The 18,404-nt window shown below is 35.7% G+C and overlaps 1 protein-coding gene across 2 annotated transcripts in view; it reads left to right on the top strand.

The window, feature by feature from the left end:
- The first annotated feature begins 2,818 nt into the window (after positions 1-2,818).
- The window catches only part of cers2a (ceramide synthase 2a), a 30,333-nt gene continuing 14,747 nt past the window's right edge, over positions 2,819-18,404 (top strand). The window contains exons 1-5 of one of the 2 annotated variants that reach the window (XM_028461118.1): positions 2,819-2,965; positions 3,058-3,170; positions 14,521-14,694; positions 14,827-14,944; positions 16,169-16,287. In XM_028461118.1, coding sequence (XP_028316919.1) covers positions 14,522-14,694; positions 14,827-14,944; positions 16,169-16,287 — 410 coding nt within the window. In that variant the 5' untranslated portion in view covers positions 2,819-2,965; positions 3,058-3,170; position 14,521. Of the gene's footprint in view, positions 3,171-14,520; positions 14,695-14,826; positions 14,945-16,168; positions 16,288-18,404 lie in introns of both variants that reach the window. The other variant, XM_028461117.1, reaches the window with a different exon arrangement.

Genomic DNA, 18,404 nt, shown 5'->3' with positions numbered 1-18,404 from the left:
TGTTTTAAAACATATGTCTTTAAAAGAAAATAAAGTACAGTTTAGAAAAAACAAGTGTGTGTGTTTGAGTGTGCTCGGCTCTTATTTTGACAAGAACGTTAAAATGCAAATGGTATTTCCTTTGTCGTCTCTTTATGGGGCGGCGATTGTAAAGTTACACATGCAAAAATAAACCAACTTTTTGCAACGTTTAGCAAGAAACCACTTTTACTTTTGGCAAGATTTACCGCAATATTTGTGAAATAAGTGATTTTTTTTTTTTTTCTTTCATAATAATATAATATCAATGTTAAATACAAATGGTAAATATAAATAGTAAATTTAAATGTTAAATCTAATAGTGTCACCCGTGACATTTAGGTTTAACATTTAGATTTAAATTTAATACTTAGATTTAACATTTAAAATTTACATTCAACATTTAAATTTAACATTAAGATTTACATTTAACATTTAGATTTAGATTTAACATTTGGCATTTAGATTTAGAATTAACATTTAGATTTAATATTCAACATTAAGGTTTAACATTTAGATTTTGATTTAATATTTCACATTTAGATTTAACATTTACATTTGACATTGATGTTGTATTTTTACAAGAAAAAAAATCACAAATGTAACAAATATTTCTGTAAATCTCGTCAAAAGTAACATTTAAAAAAATTACACATGTTTTTTAAGCGTGGTTTGTTGCTGTTTACTTTAGAATGCGCAACTTTATACTTTATATTCGGCGCCCCATATATATATATATATATATATGATACAACAAAGAGATGTTATGATATTTCAGCCTTTTTTAGGGACGTTTGCTGCTCTCTACAGGCCTAAGAAAGTACTGAAAGAGCTGAAAAACATTTGGCCTCAGACCAAAGGTTTGAAGTCTGGATGAAAAGAAGAGGGAAACACCAGAGAACTTTGGGTTGGTCGGATTCGCCCCAACACGCCTAAAACCTTCTTTGGCATGCCTGTAGGTATGAAGGAGCATTAGTGCCACAGTTGAAAAGGCTCATTGCTGCACTGGAACAAACATCTGCATGTGAGAAAAGAATGAGAACTGTCACTTTAATATGTTGGGCGCGTGATTACACCACATGAGTAATGAAAGGCTCCCAAGGCTTTCATTCAGGGTGTTGCCTCAACTAAGTAAAGAGTGCCACAAAAAAGAAGAGTTCATGTTGAGCATTGTCAGTCTGCAGATGTTTATATATTTTTCAAAATAAATAAAAAAGATAAATATATGTCAATTTTAAGAATCAAATAACAAACTTCCTCTGTGATGCATATACATTGAAATAGATGCAAAAAAAAACAAAAACAATTTTTATGTCAAACTTATGTGTAACTCAATAAATTTAGTATAAAACAACAAATTGAGAAATGGAAACGAAGCATTTTAGGCCAAAATGCTCCTTTAAAACTATTTTGCATTTGTATTCTCTTGTAGAGTAGAGTGGAGTAGAGTAGAATGACTTTATTGATCTAGTAGAGGGGAAATTTACTGTCAGATAATACAGAATACCCAAAAGACACCCGAAAAATAGTGTAAATGAAGAAGATAAAATAAACAATACAATAATAGAGGCTATGTATAAATAAAAAATATATATCTAAAAAGTATAAAGAATGATAGGGCCACAGTAGAAAAAAAAATTGGGAGACTTAAATAAATAAATAAATAAAAACCTCATGCACTTCAAAAAAAAAAAAAAAAGTTGAAAATTAAAGTCCACATTTTTTTCAGAGGTAAAAAAAAATGAACAAATTTAAAAAAACAATCAATGTAGAGATTTTTATGGCCACTGAAGAAGAAGAAAAGAAAAAAAACGTCGGAGGTTAAAAAAAAAAATGAAAATCAATGGCAAAATGTTGAGATTTTTTAGGGCCACTGAAGAAAAAGAAAACGTTGGAGGTAAAAACAATTTAAAAAAAACAAACAAAAAAAAAACCCATGAAAATCAATGTCGAGATGCTTTAGGGACACTGAAGAAGAAGAAGAAGAAGAAGAAGAAGAAGAAGAAGAAGAAGAAAAGAAAAAAGAAAAAAAAAAACAAGTTGGAGGTAGTAAAAAAAAAAAAAATCATGCACTTCAAGCAAAAGTCGAAAATCATTGTCAACTTTTTTTTTTTCATTATGCTGACTGTATAAAATGCCTGTCTGAAGACCTGGTTAAACTATACAGGTACAAGTTACCATTTTGCAGAATTTTAAATTGCATTTGCAAAAATATAATTAACACGGCAGACTGAATCAGACTAAAACACTGTTCGTCCCTGGAAATGTAATCCAAACAAATGACATGTTCTATAAATTTAGGAACAAAAGCACAGGACAAATAATAATGTAATCTCATTTAACCCTGGTCTCCCGCGTGACAGGCGGGAATACTGACCATGATAAGGAGGAAGCACGGAAGCAGAGTGAAGTAACAGTCATCCGTATTTATTCTAAAGTATAGTTTACCAGTTCCTCAAACAGTCAACATAATGAAAAAAAAAATTGACATCGATTTTTGACTTTTTTCTTAAAGTGCATGATTTTTTTTTTTTTGATTTTTTTTTTTTCTTCAATGGCCCTAAAAAATCTCGACTTTGATTTTCGACTTTTTTTGTGAAGTGCATGACGCTTTTATTTTTTTTTTCCTGTGGCCCTAATACTCTCCCGTAGGTACATAGATATATACATATTTACATATATTTTAACTATTTCCTCTGTGTGGATCTTTTATGCACAAAGACAAGTGAATTATGTATGTATTTCTATGCTCTCTCGTTCTCGTTCTTTAAAAAGTTTTCCCTTTCAGATGCAGCTCTCTTCCTGTGGCATTACTCACACTCCATACCATGTGAGAGTCGCGTCACTTTACAGCCTGCCCCGTCTCATCCTCTTTTTACTCACTATCATGCTACCAATGGACCGTGCATAGTGGTGTTAAAAACACCGGGACTACTGGGTTAAACAGGTCAGGAACTGGGTGTGTGCTGGTGTGACTTGTTGTTTGACGGAGTTTTGCGAGCTTTTCACTCGTCGTTGAACCGTTTTTGTGCGTCACAGCTGAGAATGAGAGGCTGAACTGGAGCTCGTTGAACTGTTGAAGCGTCTTCGATGGAGAAGTTTGTCTAAAGTGTGCCTTTACCTGCCTGCTGCACACAGCCAACACCGGAGAGGTTAGTGCACCCGCTACACGCCACCACAATCAACTTAATCCACGCTAACTCATAGTCTGGGTGCTGCGACTCAGATGGTGTCCGTGTCGACCGGTGACCTACTTCTATGGCTTCCGTTCTAACTTTTTTTTTTTTTTTTTACTCTTGTGTAAACACGATGTTAATTTTCCCACGAGACACTGCAAACACTAATGTCGACGTTTTATTTATTTATTTATTTTACTTCTTTTTATATATATATATATATATATAAAGAATTAGCTAGCTTCTTATTAATTAGCTTCCTGTTCACATAACTTCGGAAAATACGGTCAATGTAGCATTTCATGCTCCACAATTTTTCCACTAACACGGCATATATTGTTTTGTTTTTTTTTCTTCTTTCTTTAATTGTAAGAATTTTAAACATTGTGACAGTTACTAGGTAACCACATTTACCCTGATAACTGTTAGCAAACATCGAGAAAGTGAGTCATTAGTTTACAGGGAAGCCAGTACATTCGAAACATGTACTCAACTGGTGACTTCCAATGTAATAACATTTACTGGTAACTTGCAGTATAAGTTATAAATATAGTTGCACACCCTTTCCGCATAGCTGTCATTTAACTTTCAATCGCAGAGGAACTGAGTCACCAGGTAACAGGAAAGCTAGTAAATCCAAAACACCTTTTTAACGGTTGACTTTTTTTATGTGGACACTATGGTGAGCACGAGGGTTAATTAACGCCAGGTGTGGATTTATAGCCACCTTTTACGATATTATTGGGTTTGTGATAGTTTTATATTATCAGGCTTCTTGAGAATTAACGTCTTAATTACTGCAAAGTTTCACCCCTAAGTGATTTTTATTCTCCAGTTTTAGAGTAAAATATATACATTTTAAACCTTTATCAGGTTTTCCGCAACTCCTAAACTTTCAAAAAAGAAAATCAAAATTTAGGATTTAGGATTATTGACCCAGGTAACTGCCAATATCTGGCAAAGAGGAGATTTGGTGCTTGGCAGAGGTTTGTTGTAATATATGTTTTCAATGAATTGAGCAAAAAAAAAAAAAAAAAAAAAAATGACTAGGAACTGCTGTATGGAGTTAAAAATCATGGCTAAACTTAGGTATGGGCGATTTTGCCAAAAAAAAAAAAATCTGATTTTTTTTTTTTTAAAAGAAAAATTTGTTTCGGTGCGGTTTTCGATTTTTTTTTTTTTTTTTTGTTCAATGCACTTAAAAATCACTTCAGACATCAGATATATTGTCAAAAGTGCAACTTTATTGCTGTGATTGTCCTCAAGAGGTAAAATACGTAAAACAATCCCAAAATAAAAAGTGAATGAGGCTCTGTCATTCAACTATTTCAAGCTTTAACCCAGGTTTAAGCAAAAGTGCAACAGAATCTTCACAGTAACTTAAATTATCTGAATTAGAAATCATATAACCACATATTTTATAACATTACAATTAAAACAATAATAAACAATTCCCTTAGCATCTCAACATAGTGCAAATAAAACATTAAACATGCCTGTGGCACACATATAGTCTACTCAAAGGGTAAACACATGTAAACAAAGAGGGGGCTGGCTCACATCGCGCTACAGTAACCCACAAGTCCAAAAAAAAACTATGGTGGGGGAAAAAATTGTATTTATTTATTTATTTTTTTGCCCAGCCCTAGTTAAACTTGACAAACACACAAACTCTGCGTGGTTTTGTAATTCCTAACATAATTTACAAGCTTATGCTTTTTTCTTTTGCAAATATGCAACATACCTATCAAACAAGGGACAAACTAAAATGTTAAATATAGGCAGTGGCTACCCCTACGGTTGCAGTATCGTCTATCCATACACAGCGCCCCTATTTGGCCAGTTTAGGTCCTGTGATTAAGACTAAACCTAACCCTACCCCTACAAATTGTTGCGATATTGGGTCATAACCTAACCCTAAGACGCTACTTACTTGTACTTCGGTAACCGTATAAATGCACACTTTCAAAAATATATCATTCAAGTACAAAGGAAATTTCTTAGAAAGTATACTGGCATTTGTGTATGAATCCGCAAGGTGGATAATTTGTACCTAAAGTCATGTGACCGTTTTTCATTGTTGTAGAATTGTTTTGTGTGTGAGTGTGAGATATATTTTGTAATTAAGGAAATGTTTCTTTGTATATATAAATTATAAAAGACACTATTTGTTTCTCAAATATGATGTATTTGTTTGATAGGTATGTTTCTTATTTGCAAAACAAAATAGATTTGTTTGTAAACTATGTTTTGTATTTGCAAACCACACTGAGTGGGTTTGTGTGATTTTCAGATTTTGGCAAGTATTTCACTGCTACATCAGAGACTAAAGGTTCAATGGTTGCTGCTGATGCGCTAATAAAAACACACAAATATTACTGATAATAGGTTTGCATGGTGTGGTTTGATAAAGCTTGAAGTATGCAAGACAAAAAAGTTCATTGTTTGCGAAGAAACAAAACAGTGATAATCATTTTTACTCGTATATATTTAAAACACCAATGAACCTTTTATGTGTTTAAGCTGTGGTAGTAAACCTGTTGATGCTCCTCTGGGTGAACATGCAAACTCTGCACAAAGATGATGTCTGTCATTGTTGGGGGAGGGGGGGGGGGATCTGTTTGTCTCTGCAGACAATATTTTCTGAGGATTAAATGAAATTAAAAAAAAAATATCAGAGATTGTCCAGGTTACGTGAACATTAGCAAAATGATTGTTAGATTTTATCAGTCAAATAGGCTTATTTGAATCAGTTGGAGAAAAAAAAAATCATATGAGATAAGATTTTAATCAGGCCAGTATTTAAACTCATGTTGGTTCCTGTAATGCAGCTTTCAGATATTGCTTCGGCACACGCACACAAAAAAATAATTAATTAATTTTAAACATGTTTTTAGACTTCGCTCAAAACCAATAAAATGTTGTTTTATGATCACAGTTTATCTATGAATCACTACTGATTGCTATTAGAGGAAGATCAGGTGAATTAAAGTGGTTAATATTTGAACCGTGACATCAGGTCATGAACTCGTTCACACGCACACACACACACACTAGGTGGTTATATTTAGACGGGAATTGGAGAGTAGTGCTCTCTGGAGCAGTTTATTTTGAAGTTACATTGAACACCCTTCAACTGTTGGAGGAACATTAATTCAACCCTTTTGTTCATCTGATTCTCTAACAGTGTTTGTCTTTTGAAGAAGAAAATATTGTCAAAGTGTTACATTTTTCTAACGCTACATTGAAACTTTTAAATGCATAAATTGACCTTAGCAATAGAGTATTTTTTTAAATTACTGGGTCTATTTTAGGCTTGATTGAAAGGCAGTGTAAAATCTGTGTGTGCGTCCCGACACCATGTGACAAACCAAAAGCGAAGTCTACACGACGTGTTGGAGAACCAGTTTAAAGTTTGATGTCGGGCCCATTCTGAGTAATACCCAGCACAGCAGAGCAGAGCAGTGTAAAACAAATACAAGGAGCTTAACTTCACTGCTACAGTTGAACTGTTTCACACACAGCTGACATGTGTGAACCCCCTGCTGGCCTTTTGTTGACCATTGGGTTTGTTTGTTTTTTTTTTCACGAGAGTTGTGTGATGTAGGGGACACAGATTATAAAGTGATTTGTGATGTTTTCTCTTCCTACTGCAGTGTTTGCCTCCAAGGGTTGAAAAACCAGTTCATTTACAGTGTCAGATAATGTGGGGGGAAATCTGTGAAACACTTTTGATATAGAATGTTTCTAGTATAATTACTGTGCATGGAAATCCTTGTGTGATTTGCTAAACATTTCAGTCTCTGGAGAAGATCCCATTTAGCTGCTCACGTGCTTTTTTGATTTCCAAAACAGAGGACACGACCTCAACATAATCAAAGTACTCCATGATTTCTTAAATCTTCTTTGTAATGGAAAAATACAATATAATAAATCAATAATTTGTTAGTCAATAAGGTGTAAAAATAATTTCTCTCTTTATAACAATAACTTAAATCAGTGGTGATGACTCAAGTATTATAACAGTCTGTCTTTGAAATATCTCATATAAACCTTGTTAAAATCGTTCAATCATTGAAACAATGAGAAACATCACCTCCTAGACATTAAAACTATAACAAAAAAACTCAAGGCTTACAGAACAGTAAATAATCATTAAATATACACTTAAATAAATTACCTTTTTTTAATTAAATCCACTGTTTTGGTCTCTTAATCTCTCTCTTTAGTCCTCTTTCCCTTTCCCTTTTATGTGACGATTTTGTCAAATCTTTAATGATTCCGTCACGTGTGACTAGGGCTGGGCGATATGGCCTTTTATAAATACCGCGATATTTTTAGGCCATGTCACAATACACGATATATATCTCGATATTTTGCATTACCCTTGAATTAACACTTTGATGCACAAAATCACACCAGTATGATGATTCTATGTGTCTACATTAAAACATTCTTGATCATACTGCATTAATATATGCCAATTTTAAACTTTCATGCAAAAAAGGGGATATCACAACTAAGTCAAAGTTGACATAACTGTATTTATTAAACAGTGAGTGGCTCAAACATAAAATTGTCAACAGAAAGTGCACGTTCTGTGCAAAATTGTCATTTCAAAACAAGACATTAGTGCAGGATGCAACTCACATGGCATTTCAAAACACAAAATTTAAGTGCACCTTTTGTGCATAATGCCACTAAGATATTTAAAAAAAAAAAAAAAAAAAAAGTCCGCGAGTTTAACGGTATGGTCATTTTCAACACCGCACAGGCTACAAGCTGCGATATATCGAGTATATTCGATATATCGCCCAGCCCTACGTGTGACGGAATCATTAAAGATGTTGGCTGTAGAAGAGGAACTCCTTTGCTTTCAGAAACTGGTGGAATTTCTCAAATAGAGCAAATATTAGCGGAGTTATGGTTTTTTGTATTAATTTCATTGGTTTGTAAAATATCCCTGGACAAGACGTGAAAAGAGGACATGTTTGGGTAAAAGCAGACATATGGTCACCCTACCACAGCACACCTTCAAAGGTCAGGTGAAGGGCGAGCCTTGCCAGCTCAGAGCTGTTTTGGAACCGAAATGGGGAAATACCAGCCTGGTGGTGACAATGTGATGGCTGTCATAAACCTTGCTTTTACTTCATGTTTGTTTGTTGCCATTTTACGTCAACTGAACGAAAAAAAATCTTCACTTTTTAACAGATTAAACACAATCCACGCGTGCAGCTCCTTTTTTTTTTTTTTTTTTTCAGCTCAGATAAGAAAGTCAGAGGAGGAGGTTTAGTGAAATCCACATATTGATTAACTTTTAAGACTGGGGGGTCATATACGAGGGTCAAGGTGAGATCGGTTATCTTTCAAACTTGAAGACGTGGAGGGGAAGTAAAACTATCTGACTGGAGTTATTGTGCCTTCACACTTACAACACACACACACACACACACACACACACACACACACAGAGAGAGAGAGAGAGAGCTGAATCCCCCTCTTCAATGATTTGCATGGAGACAATAATTGCACTTTGTCCTATGCAGAAAGGATCCAGCTGTGAAAAAACTGATCACATGTTTAATCTGGTGTCGTAAAGAAGTCTAGATCAGGGGTTCTCTACTGATCTCACCCTGGGGGACCCGCATTTTTCCATGCTCATTAAATCGCAACCGCAACCCACTTTTTCTTTTAATTCAATCAACCAAATTTAGTTTTTCAAAAATAACTGTTGAAAATGCACATTTATATCTTTTTTTAAACATTATATAATTTCCTGTGCAACATGCATTTCACAGCATGCCTGTCAAGACAAGTCCAACATGAGAGAGACACAAGTATTTATTTATTTATTCCTGACCAGCTGTCCTCAACCCACCCAGTACAGGTCCGTGACCCACTTTTTGATCCCGACCCACCAGTTGAGAATCGCTGGTCTAGATTATGGTGCTAGATAATAGGCGTTACACGATCAGGATTTTTAGACCAATCACCGGTCAGTCAGTGAGTTTAAAAAAACCGAAGCTGTGGAGGCAGACCACACTGGAACTATGTGAAGCATTAGCATCAGCATTAGTGGAGCAAACGCATGTTTCCTGACTGTAGCATCGCAACACCTGCTGTTGCTTATAGTCCGTAATTTAAGTATACTAGTGCAGTGCCCGTAGGAAGTATGTCTTGCTATAGAAAAGTGGGAGGTTAAGTAGCTTTTTCATGGATGGTTTCCATGGGATCTTTAATTCAGAATAAAAGTTAAATCCTCTTTAAACTGACCTTGTAAACGCTTAACTCCTAATGCAATCTTAATTCGGAATTAAACACACTTGTGCACGGTTCACGCAAAGCAAACCAAAAGTGAAGACACTCCACTGGAGTGTTGGCGCTCTGCCGACCGAGACGCGGCAGAGCGGGGCGGCTGTGAAGCATTGTTCTCGAGCCCCCGTTTCAGCTCTGCTACCCCGACACAGACGGAGCCTCTGCCCTGCCCGCTGCTTGCGCTAGCCCACGCTGAAATGAAATGAAATCATTTATTAATGATATCATCGCAGTCCAAACAAATCTGACGTTGCACACCCTAGAATCAAGCAGCAGCCATGTTGAAAGTCTCGGTTCAATCTGAGCCTGATTTGCAACACTGACTGTATGCATGCACAATACAGGAAACAGTTTGACATCATTATCGGACGGTTGCCTTGGCTGCAAGATAAAGACAACTAATAATATCAGTATAGAATACTAATAACTTCAGTCTAGCGTCTCTTAGTGCTAGTGATTGGGTTGGACAAACTGTCTTACTGATCTGAGTATTTAGAAGTCAGACAAACCATATTTGTATATTTTAAAAGCTTAAATTCTGATGGGAAGTGGCTGCTGCAGGTAAGATGCTTTACCGATGTTACAAATTATCATTTGAAAATTAGTTTTACTCTGGTTTTAACATATTAAACATTTTATTCCTGGAAAAACAGTTCAATATTTTATGAAGATGACACTGTTTTGAACAGCTTTAGTCTTTCAGAGCCTAAGGTGTGTACATATAATACATAAAATAAGAGTGTTTGACTCAAATTTTCACAAAATGGATGTGATATAGCAGGATAATATTAATAATAATATAAAAGAATATTTGGTCATTTTCTCATTAAAGATACTCATGTTCAAAAGAGGCAAGAAGAAGTATAAAACCTTTCTAGTCCAGCACTTGTATTATTTATTCAATAGTGGAATGAAAGTTTAAAAAAAAGTCCCCCAAATACTCAAGTAAAGTACAGATACTACAACATATTACTGACTCTGTAATAATGTGCACAGCAGAGGTGGGGCACACACACACGCTCTTCTGTGTCCACCACAGCCCTGAAACGGACAGAAGTCTCCGGTATGAAAGCGAAAGTAAACGGGAGCTCTTTTAACATGCTCAGGCTGAATAGACAAAACGAGGGCGCGCACACACAGACACTAACAGCAGACGCTGCCCCAACCAATCATTTTTGCCATTCCCTCATAGCTTTTAACTTTGTGCATAAATTCGAGTAAAATAAAGCTGTCACGTAAAGAAAACTACTCTTTGGTGTAATTGAAAACAATGCAATGGGAGCATCTACAGAAAGTTTAATCACGACAATGATGTCATTGATTGGATCGGCAAATTAAGACATTACAGCCGACCACATTAATTGCATAAAATGCTAAATGTCAGCCGATCCGATATAGCCGATCGATCAGTGTAAAGCCTGCTAGATACAGTCAAATAATATTGTTATATTAGTCTTGTTACTGTTTTTACACTTTGATTACCAAGTAACTACGGTAAGTCCTCATCAGGTTATTTTGTCATCAGATTATTTATGTCTCTAGTAAATACAGTAAAGCTAAGAATACACGTAGAAAAAACCCAAACTTGTTGAATTCACCAAAAGCGTTCCTAAACAATTCTTGCTCCGCACTAAAAATGGGCCACTGCCCTCAGGGGATACCGTACGGTTGCCATGGAAGGGTGTTACTTGGTTCACAGCAGATATTAGATAGGTGCTAGCTAGCTATGTGGATTGAGGGACTGGAGTTTTTTCAGCAGAACTAAAGCATTGCGATGCTTCTTACAGCTGAATCTGAAAGGACTTCTTCATCATTCGTTTATCAACCTTGTCGGTAAAATAAAACCAGAGCCCATTTAAAGGTAGGTCAGTACAGACTTCCTGATAGGGCACAGCCTGTTTTGGAACAAACTACAAAATACCAGTTCTATCACAATCTGCTTTCACTTCTTTAAAACTTAAAAGAAGCTCATCTGTTGGATTGGATCCACAAAGTGTTTAAGAGCCTTGGCTCTCCGCAAACCTGCTCACTTCATGCTTTTATTTTTTTGGACCGTTTTGGATGCATTCTTTCCACGACAGAGCAAAGACAACACACAAAGTGAAGTTACATGATGCACCTTGTGGTCAAGGCTTTAAATGAGGTCTAATCCAGTCAAAAATCCTTAAATTTGCATTTCACTCAAATGAACTTTAAGGAAAACTGCTTAGTTCCTGCGTTATTTATCCCTTCTCTTTGACAATTCTTGTTGCTACCTGCGCCAGTAATTGCAATAGTAATCCTAGTAATAAAGTAATGTGTCTGCTAGCAGGATTACGACAAAAGTACTTACCAGATTTTAGCCAACTTGGAAGAGGAGGGGATCTGGATCAATATAATGGGTCTGGATAAGTTTTAAAAAAAAAAAAAAAAAAAAACCCTGTCTCTCATGGCGAATTTTTCACAAATTCATGCCTCGATAACTGTGAATATCTGGCAAAGAGATTTCACGCTTGGCCTCTTGTTTCTAATGTTATAATATAAGTAATCATGTGTTAGTTTTTTTTATCACACTAAAAATAAAACCTAATATTTAAAGTGCAGATATTTAGAAATTTTTCTGAATAGTGTGAAATCCCATACATATTTATATTTTGTATTTCATGGCGTATCAGAGTAACTAAAGACTTTTCCAACATATTTCAGGACTTTGGATTCTTCTTCAACTGGAGGAGTTAAAATTGTATAGTTTTTAGGGTGTCTGACTGAGTTGACACAAATCAAGTTAAAAATCTTTACAAATTAAAGTAATATATAATATACAGTTAGGTCCATACATATTTGGACAGAGACAAAGTGTTTCTCATTTTTGTTCCGTACAGTATCAAAATTAATTTTAAATTAAATAACTCACACGCAGTTGAAGTGGAGACTTTCAGCTTTAATTCAGGGGTTAAACAAAAAGATTGCATACAAATTTGAGGAACTAAAGCAATTTTTAAACACAATCCCCTTTTTTCAGGGGCTCAAAAGTAATTGGACAAACTAAATAACTGAAAACAAAATGTTCTTTTCTAATACTAAAAACCATTTGATGGCAGTGAACTCATGGACATCGCCAAATGCTGGGTTTTCTTCTTTTTGATACTCTGCCAGGCTTTTACTGCAGCAGCTTTCAGTTGCTGTTTGTTTGTGGGCCTTTCTTTCTGAAGTTTAGTCTTTAACAGGTAAAATGCATGCTCAATTGGGTTGAGATCAGGTGACTGACTTGGCCATTCAAAAATATTCTACTTCTTTGCGTTAATAAAGTCCTGAGTTGCTTTGGCTGTATGTTTTGGGTCATTGTCCATCTGTATTATGAAACGCCGCCCAATCAATTTGGCTTCATTTGAATGAAGACCGTTTGTCCCTGAACACCTCAGAATTCATCTGACTGGTTCTGTCCTGTGTCCCATCATCAATAAACACCAGTGACCCAGTGCCACTAGCAGCCATCACACTGCCTCCACCATGTTTTATACATGATTTGCTGTACCACACTTTCTCCATACTTTTATCTTACCATCGTTCTAGTTAAGGTTGATCTTGGTTTCATCTGTCCAAAGAATGTTCTTCCAGAACTGTTCAATCAAGCCTTTCTATTGTTGAGGCTGAGTGGCTTGCACCGTGCAGTGAACCCTCTGTATTTACTCTCATGCAGTCTTCTCTTTATGATAGACCTGGACAATGACACGCCTACCTCCTGGAGAGGGTTTTTAACTTGGTTGGCTGTTGTGAAGGGGTTTCTTTTCACCATGGAAATGATTCTGTGATCATCCACCAAGGTTGACTTCGGTGGACGTCCAGATCTTCTTGCTTTGCTAAATTCACCAGTGCTTGCTTTTTTTCTTAGGACCTACAAATCTGTTGATTGCTACTATTGTAGCAATTTCAAGGCTTGTTTTTTTCTGTTTCCGTTGCTTAAGGATGGCTCATTTCAAATGCATGGCGTCACACTGTTAAAATAATCGCCTGTCATTTTTTTGTCAAAATATTTTTTTTCCCCTAAATCATCTCATGACGCCGGCCACCTATGGTAAAATTGCCTACATCCTCTGTTGATCAAATCATGTGATTTTACCTCTTTAAGATAGTGGCATATGTCAAGTGTTTTACACTTTTGGTGAAAAAATTAGTTGTGCGATTATTGTAACAGGGTGACGATGGAGAGCTCTTCTGACCACACGTAGTCTGTACAGCAAAATCTTCCAAATGCAAGCACCACACCTCAAATCAACTCCAGGCTTTTTATATGTTTCATTAGTAATGACATAACAAAGGAATTGTCCACACCTGCCCATGATATGGCTTTTAAGTCGATTGTTTAATTACTTTTAGTCCCTTTTGAACTAGGGTGGCCCATGTTAACTCCTTAACCTTTCATCCAATTTGAATGTGGGTACCCTCATATGAAAGCTGAGAGTCCGCACTTTATGTCCATGTCCATTATATCATTATAATTGGAATATGTTTAATTATACTGGTAACAAAACAAAACTTATCAGTGTCTAAATAAATTTGGGCCTAACTGTATAAATATAAATCATCAATATATAAAAACTAAATATTTAAGACTTCTCTCCAAACATAAGCATATATGACTATTGTGTGCATTTAAAAAAGACAAAGATTTTTCATCTTCTTTCCTTTCTATCATGGAACAGTAAATTTTCTCTTGTGTCTGAAAATGGTAAAAATGGGAAACAAATTCTAACTTTATATTTTGCATTTGTTTGGCTTCATTTTCTGCGACATCTATTTTGATACAATGTGCAGAAAGGACGCTTGTTTCAGATGCTCTGTAAAGTGAATCACTTTGAATCGATACATGATCATCTCAGGCCTCTCCTTTCCCATTTGTGGTCAGTCTGGCAGCAGCCGTGTTCATCTCATACAGAGCACAGTGCGAGCACATCAAATCTTCCTTTTTAATGCCTGTCCTCATTTCCTCCTCTAGATCTTAAAATCCCTTTCCCTCCTGGTTTTTGTGCAGTATGTTGTCCCGCCTGTGGGAGCTGATATGGGCAGACTGGATTTGGTTTCCTGAAGGCCACGGCTGGGCTGACTTCACAGATCACGATGGCAAAGTGTATCCTAAACCAAAGGACCTGTGGGCCACCATACCAATCGCTCTCGCCTTCCTGGTCATTAGGCAAATATTTGAGCGGTGAGTCATCTGGTCACAGTGTAATTTAACTGTTGGTTTGCCTCTGTCCTACTTAAGTTGCATTTTTTCTTTTCTTGTGATGGTTAGAAAGTACTCCTAAGCTGCTTTTTGGTTTGTTTCTCACCTTTACAGGAAAGTAGCGATTCCTTTGGCCTATCTGCTAGGAGTGAAAGAGGAGCTGCGTGTTTTTGCTTCCCCAAATCCTATTCTGGAGTCATATTTCTGCAGGAGATCAAAGCATCCCACACAGGTACTGGAGCTGCAGGCAATGACCCAATAAAGTGCAGAAACTAAACATAATAACAACTCACCATAATATTAGAAGAATAATCACTATCAAAGATGAATGTAAATTTTGGATCTAATAGAAAAATAGAGCATGATGGCCCGTTTTAATTGTTGCATGTACTTAACGCTATTATTGCCTCTGCCAAGGATTGCACAGATTAGACATTCCATCTTAATTTTGATCAAAAAAAAATGGGGTTGCCCAATGACCATACATTTGGACCTGTTGTATCGTTATTAATGGGGATAGAATTTTCTTCCAAGCCTTTAAAGTGTTAATGATCATGGTCCCATTTCAAGGAATTGAGCCAAAAATGTTTAGGAACAACTATGGCGTTAAAATCATGGCTAAACTTAACTTCATGACATCATTTACAAACTAATGCTTTTTGTTTTGCAAATAAGCAACATACATATCAAACAAGGGACAAATGTTTACTAAAAGATATAATTCGAGTAGAAAACAGGACATTTCTTAGAACGTTTACTGTTATTTGTGTATGAGATAAATTGTGTCAAAAGCCATGTGACAGTTTTTCATTGTGATAAGATGGTTTTTTGGGGTTTTTTTTTCTTGTACTTGAAATATTTTTTTGTGCATGTCGGATGTGTTTTGTAATTAAAGAAATGTTTCTTTGTATGTGTAAAATACACTTTGTTTCTCAAGCATGATGTATTTGTTTCATAGGTACATTTTTTTATTTGAAAAACAAAATGGATTTGTTTGTAAATTATGTTTTGTGTTTTCAAATCAGAGTTTGTTTGTGAATTGTTGGTCCATTTTGGCCACTCACACATTAAAGGACTCCATTTTGTTCAATAATTCCATTCATCATTCATTACCTGAGCTGCTTTATGAAAGAATAAATGATTATCTGTTCTAGTTGCATTTTGGACTGACTGAGTGAGTGACTATGAGTTTATTGGAATAAATAATCTCTGACGACTCATTCGTCATCATCAGTGAAGCAAAGTACAGAATTCCCCTCGTTCAGCTTATGATTAGGATAAAGCTCTTTTCTGACTGTCCCACTTTGAAGTAATCATACTGTCATACAATGCTACTTGTTTGTTCTGCAAGGAAACAAGCTTGATAAATAATAGATATCACTGCAAATGCTTTCAATAAACCCTTAAATTTAACACAGTACTGAGATGGAATTATTTGCTTTTTTTTGTCTCTCAGATCGTCATGGAAACCCTCAGTAAGCAGACGGGCCGCTCCGTGCGCCAGGTCCAGAGGTGGTTCAGGCGGCGGAGGAACCAGGACAGACCTAGCAAGGTCAAAAAGTTCCGTGAAGCGAGGTTGGGAAAATTTAGTCTGATACCTCTGACATTTCCACGTCAATTTCAACTAGTTCCTGAGGATTCAAATAAGCCACTTTTGTTTTGAAAGTTCATAAAGTTAGAAGCTTGTAGCCGAAGGCCCTGAATTGCAGCGTTTGGACATTGAGATTTAATCGTTGGTAAGCCTCACAGCAGTCTGACTGCTGCTGTGAAAGCAGGCGCTGTAGCACTGGTTGTAGGCGTGTTAAGTTCTGGGAGGAGTCGCTGCTACTGAACAATACAGTGTTGTTATGGGCTTTTAAGCTCCTTCAGGGTGCAGCGATGACTGATTGCATTATCATCGTGTTGGCTGGGAACCAAGTAGCACTGCGAAGGCGGAAGAAGACTGCTGTTGTAGCCCTACAGATATAAAATGGTAGATGATGAAATGGAATAGAATTTTATTTTCATTTAAATAAGAATGATGCAATTTTACCGAGTTTCAGTACAGTGAATTCAACTGATTTGTTGCACTAAGAGTTTATAGCTATTACAAATTCCCAACTCTCATCCCTAGTTGAACCAGCACTACATGTCATCAATCATAATATCCTAAGGTCAAATATGACCTCCATCGAGACATTGGCACAACTTTTTTTTTTTTTTTACTGTTAAAAGTTTAATATCTAGAATTATTTTTGTTAATAGTGGAGATATTTCTGTTTGGCACTCAGATTAAACCCGACGAGATTTCTCATTTAATTTATTTATTTGTGACCTGTGGGGGCAAATAAAGCAGGAGAAGGAAAAGAAGAAAAAGAGGAGTACATTTTAGTTCTAATTTCAATTTGTGGGAGAAGAAGTTTATTAACCGTTAAAAGAACATGGCTGTGTAGTTACAGCATGTTGTTAATGACATTAGGGTTGTCTCGATCCGATATTGATATTGGTCCGAATATCGGATTGCATCTAAAGTCTCGGATATCACATCCGATATAATAGTTTATTTTTATTAATTTTATTCAATTGTAGAATACTGTAGATATTATGTTGAAGGTTTAAATGTATGTAACCAATTGGTTAATAACAAATGGGTCAGTTTTTCTCAAACTTACTGTTGCTGACTATTGTTTTCTGTTTGAGTAAGATCACTTGATCAAGCCTTTTCTAACATTCTACACTACAAAATAATTCATAATAGTATGTATGATTCGTGCTGTTATCATATCGGATCGGTATCGGCCAGTACTCAAGGTTGCAATATCGGATCGGAAGTGAAAAAGTTGTATCGGGACATCTCTAAATGACATACTTGGTCAGGCTCTGTTTGCACTCTGTATTGACAGAGTAGAACTTTGATTTGGTTTCGCACATAATGTTGTTTGCACTTGAAAAAAATAAAGAAATATATAATTGTATTTATTTTAATATGTGTCAGAAGAAGTTTAATAAAAGCTCATGCTTACATCATGCATGTAAAGTTATCATAAAACATTTCAAAATGCAGGTGGTCCAGTCATATATTTTGTAGTTTTCTTAAAATCTCGTCTAGTCTAGTTCTCATAAACCCAATATCGTGTCTCGTCTCGTGAGCTGAGTGTATCGTCACACCCCTATTAATTAGTGTTTGTAAAAGAAAAATGTGCACAAGTTTATTCTGTAAGACAGGGTTTTTCAATGGGTTATTCTAAAACCTGGAAACTTTTCTGAGACATACCAGAGACAGAGTAAATTCTGTCCCGTACTGCATGCACAGGCTGTAATATCACCAAGTTTGTCTTTTGTACTGGTTGTTAGAACTACTATCTTTAACAGGGAGCTAATATTTAATCCTGGTTATTGTTTTCCAGAGTTTTATTGGACTTTATTTACTGGTGACTTGTTCCTACTGCTTGGAAACACATGGAACCCAGTTGTATTTGTATTATTTATTTATTTTCTGATTATTATTATTATTATTTAAAAGGTTACCTCATTCAGATGCAGCCTACGTATATTTTCATAACATGAACTATGCACAATAATAAAATAATATTTATAAACTTGTAAATATGCAGCAGGAACTAATCGGCGGTTCATAAAACCTTATTAAACTCCGGAAAACAATAACCAGGAATAAATATTAGCTCCCTGGTAAAGATAGTAGTTCTAACAAC

Source organism: Gouania willdenowi, chromosome 11 (assembly GCF_900634775.1).
Source record: "Gouania willdenowi chromosome 11, fGouWil2.1, whole genome shotgun sequence".
In the NCBI taxonomy this organism is placed as follows: domain Eukaryota; kingdom Metazoa; phylum Chordata; class Actinopteri; order Blenniiformes; family Gobiesocidae; genus Gouania; species Gouania willdenowi.
The sequence above is the reverse complement of the archived record's forward strand: the minus strand, read 5'-3'. Positions and strand labels throughout refer to the sequence as shown.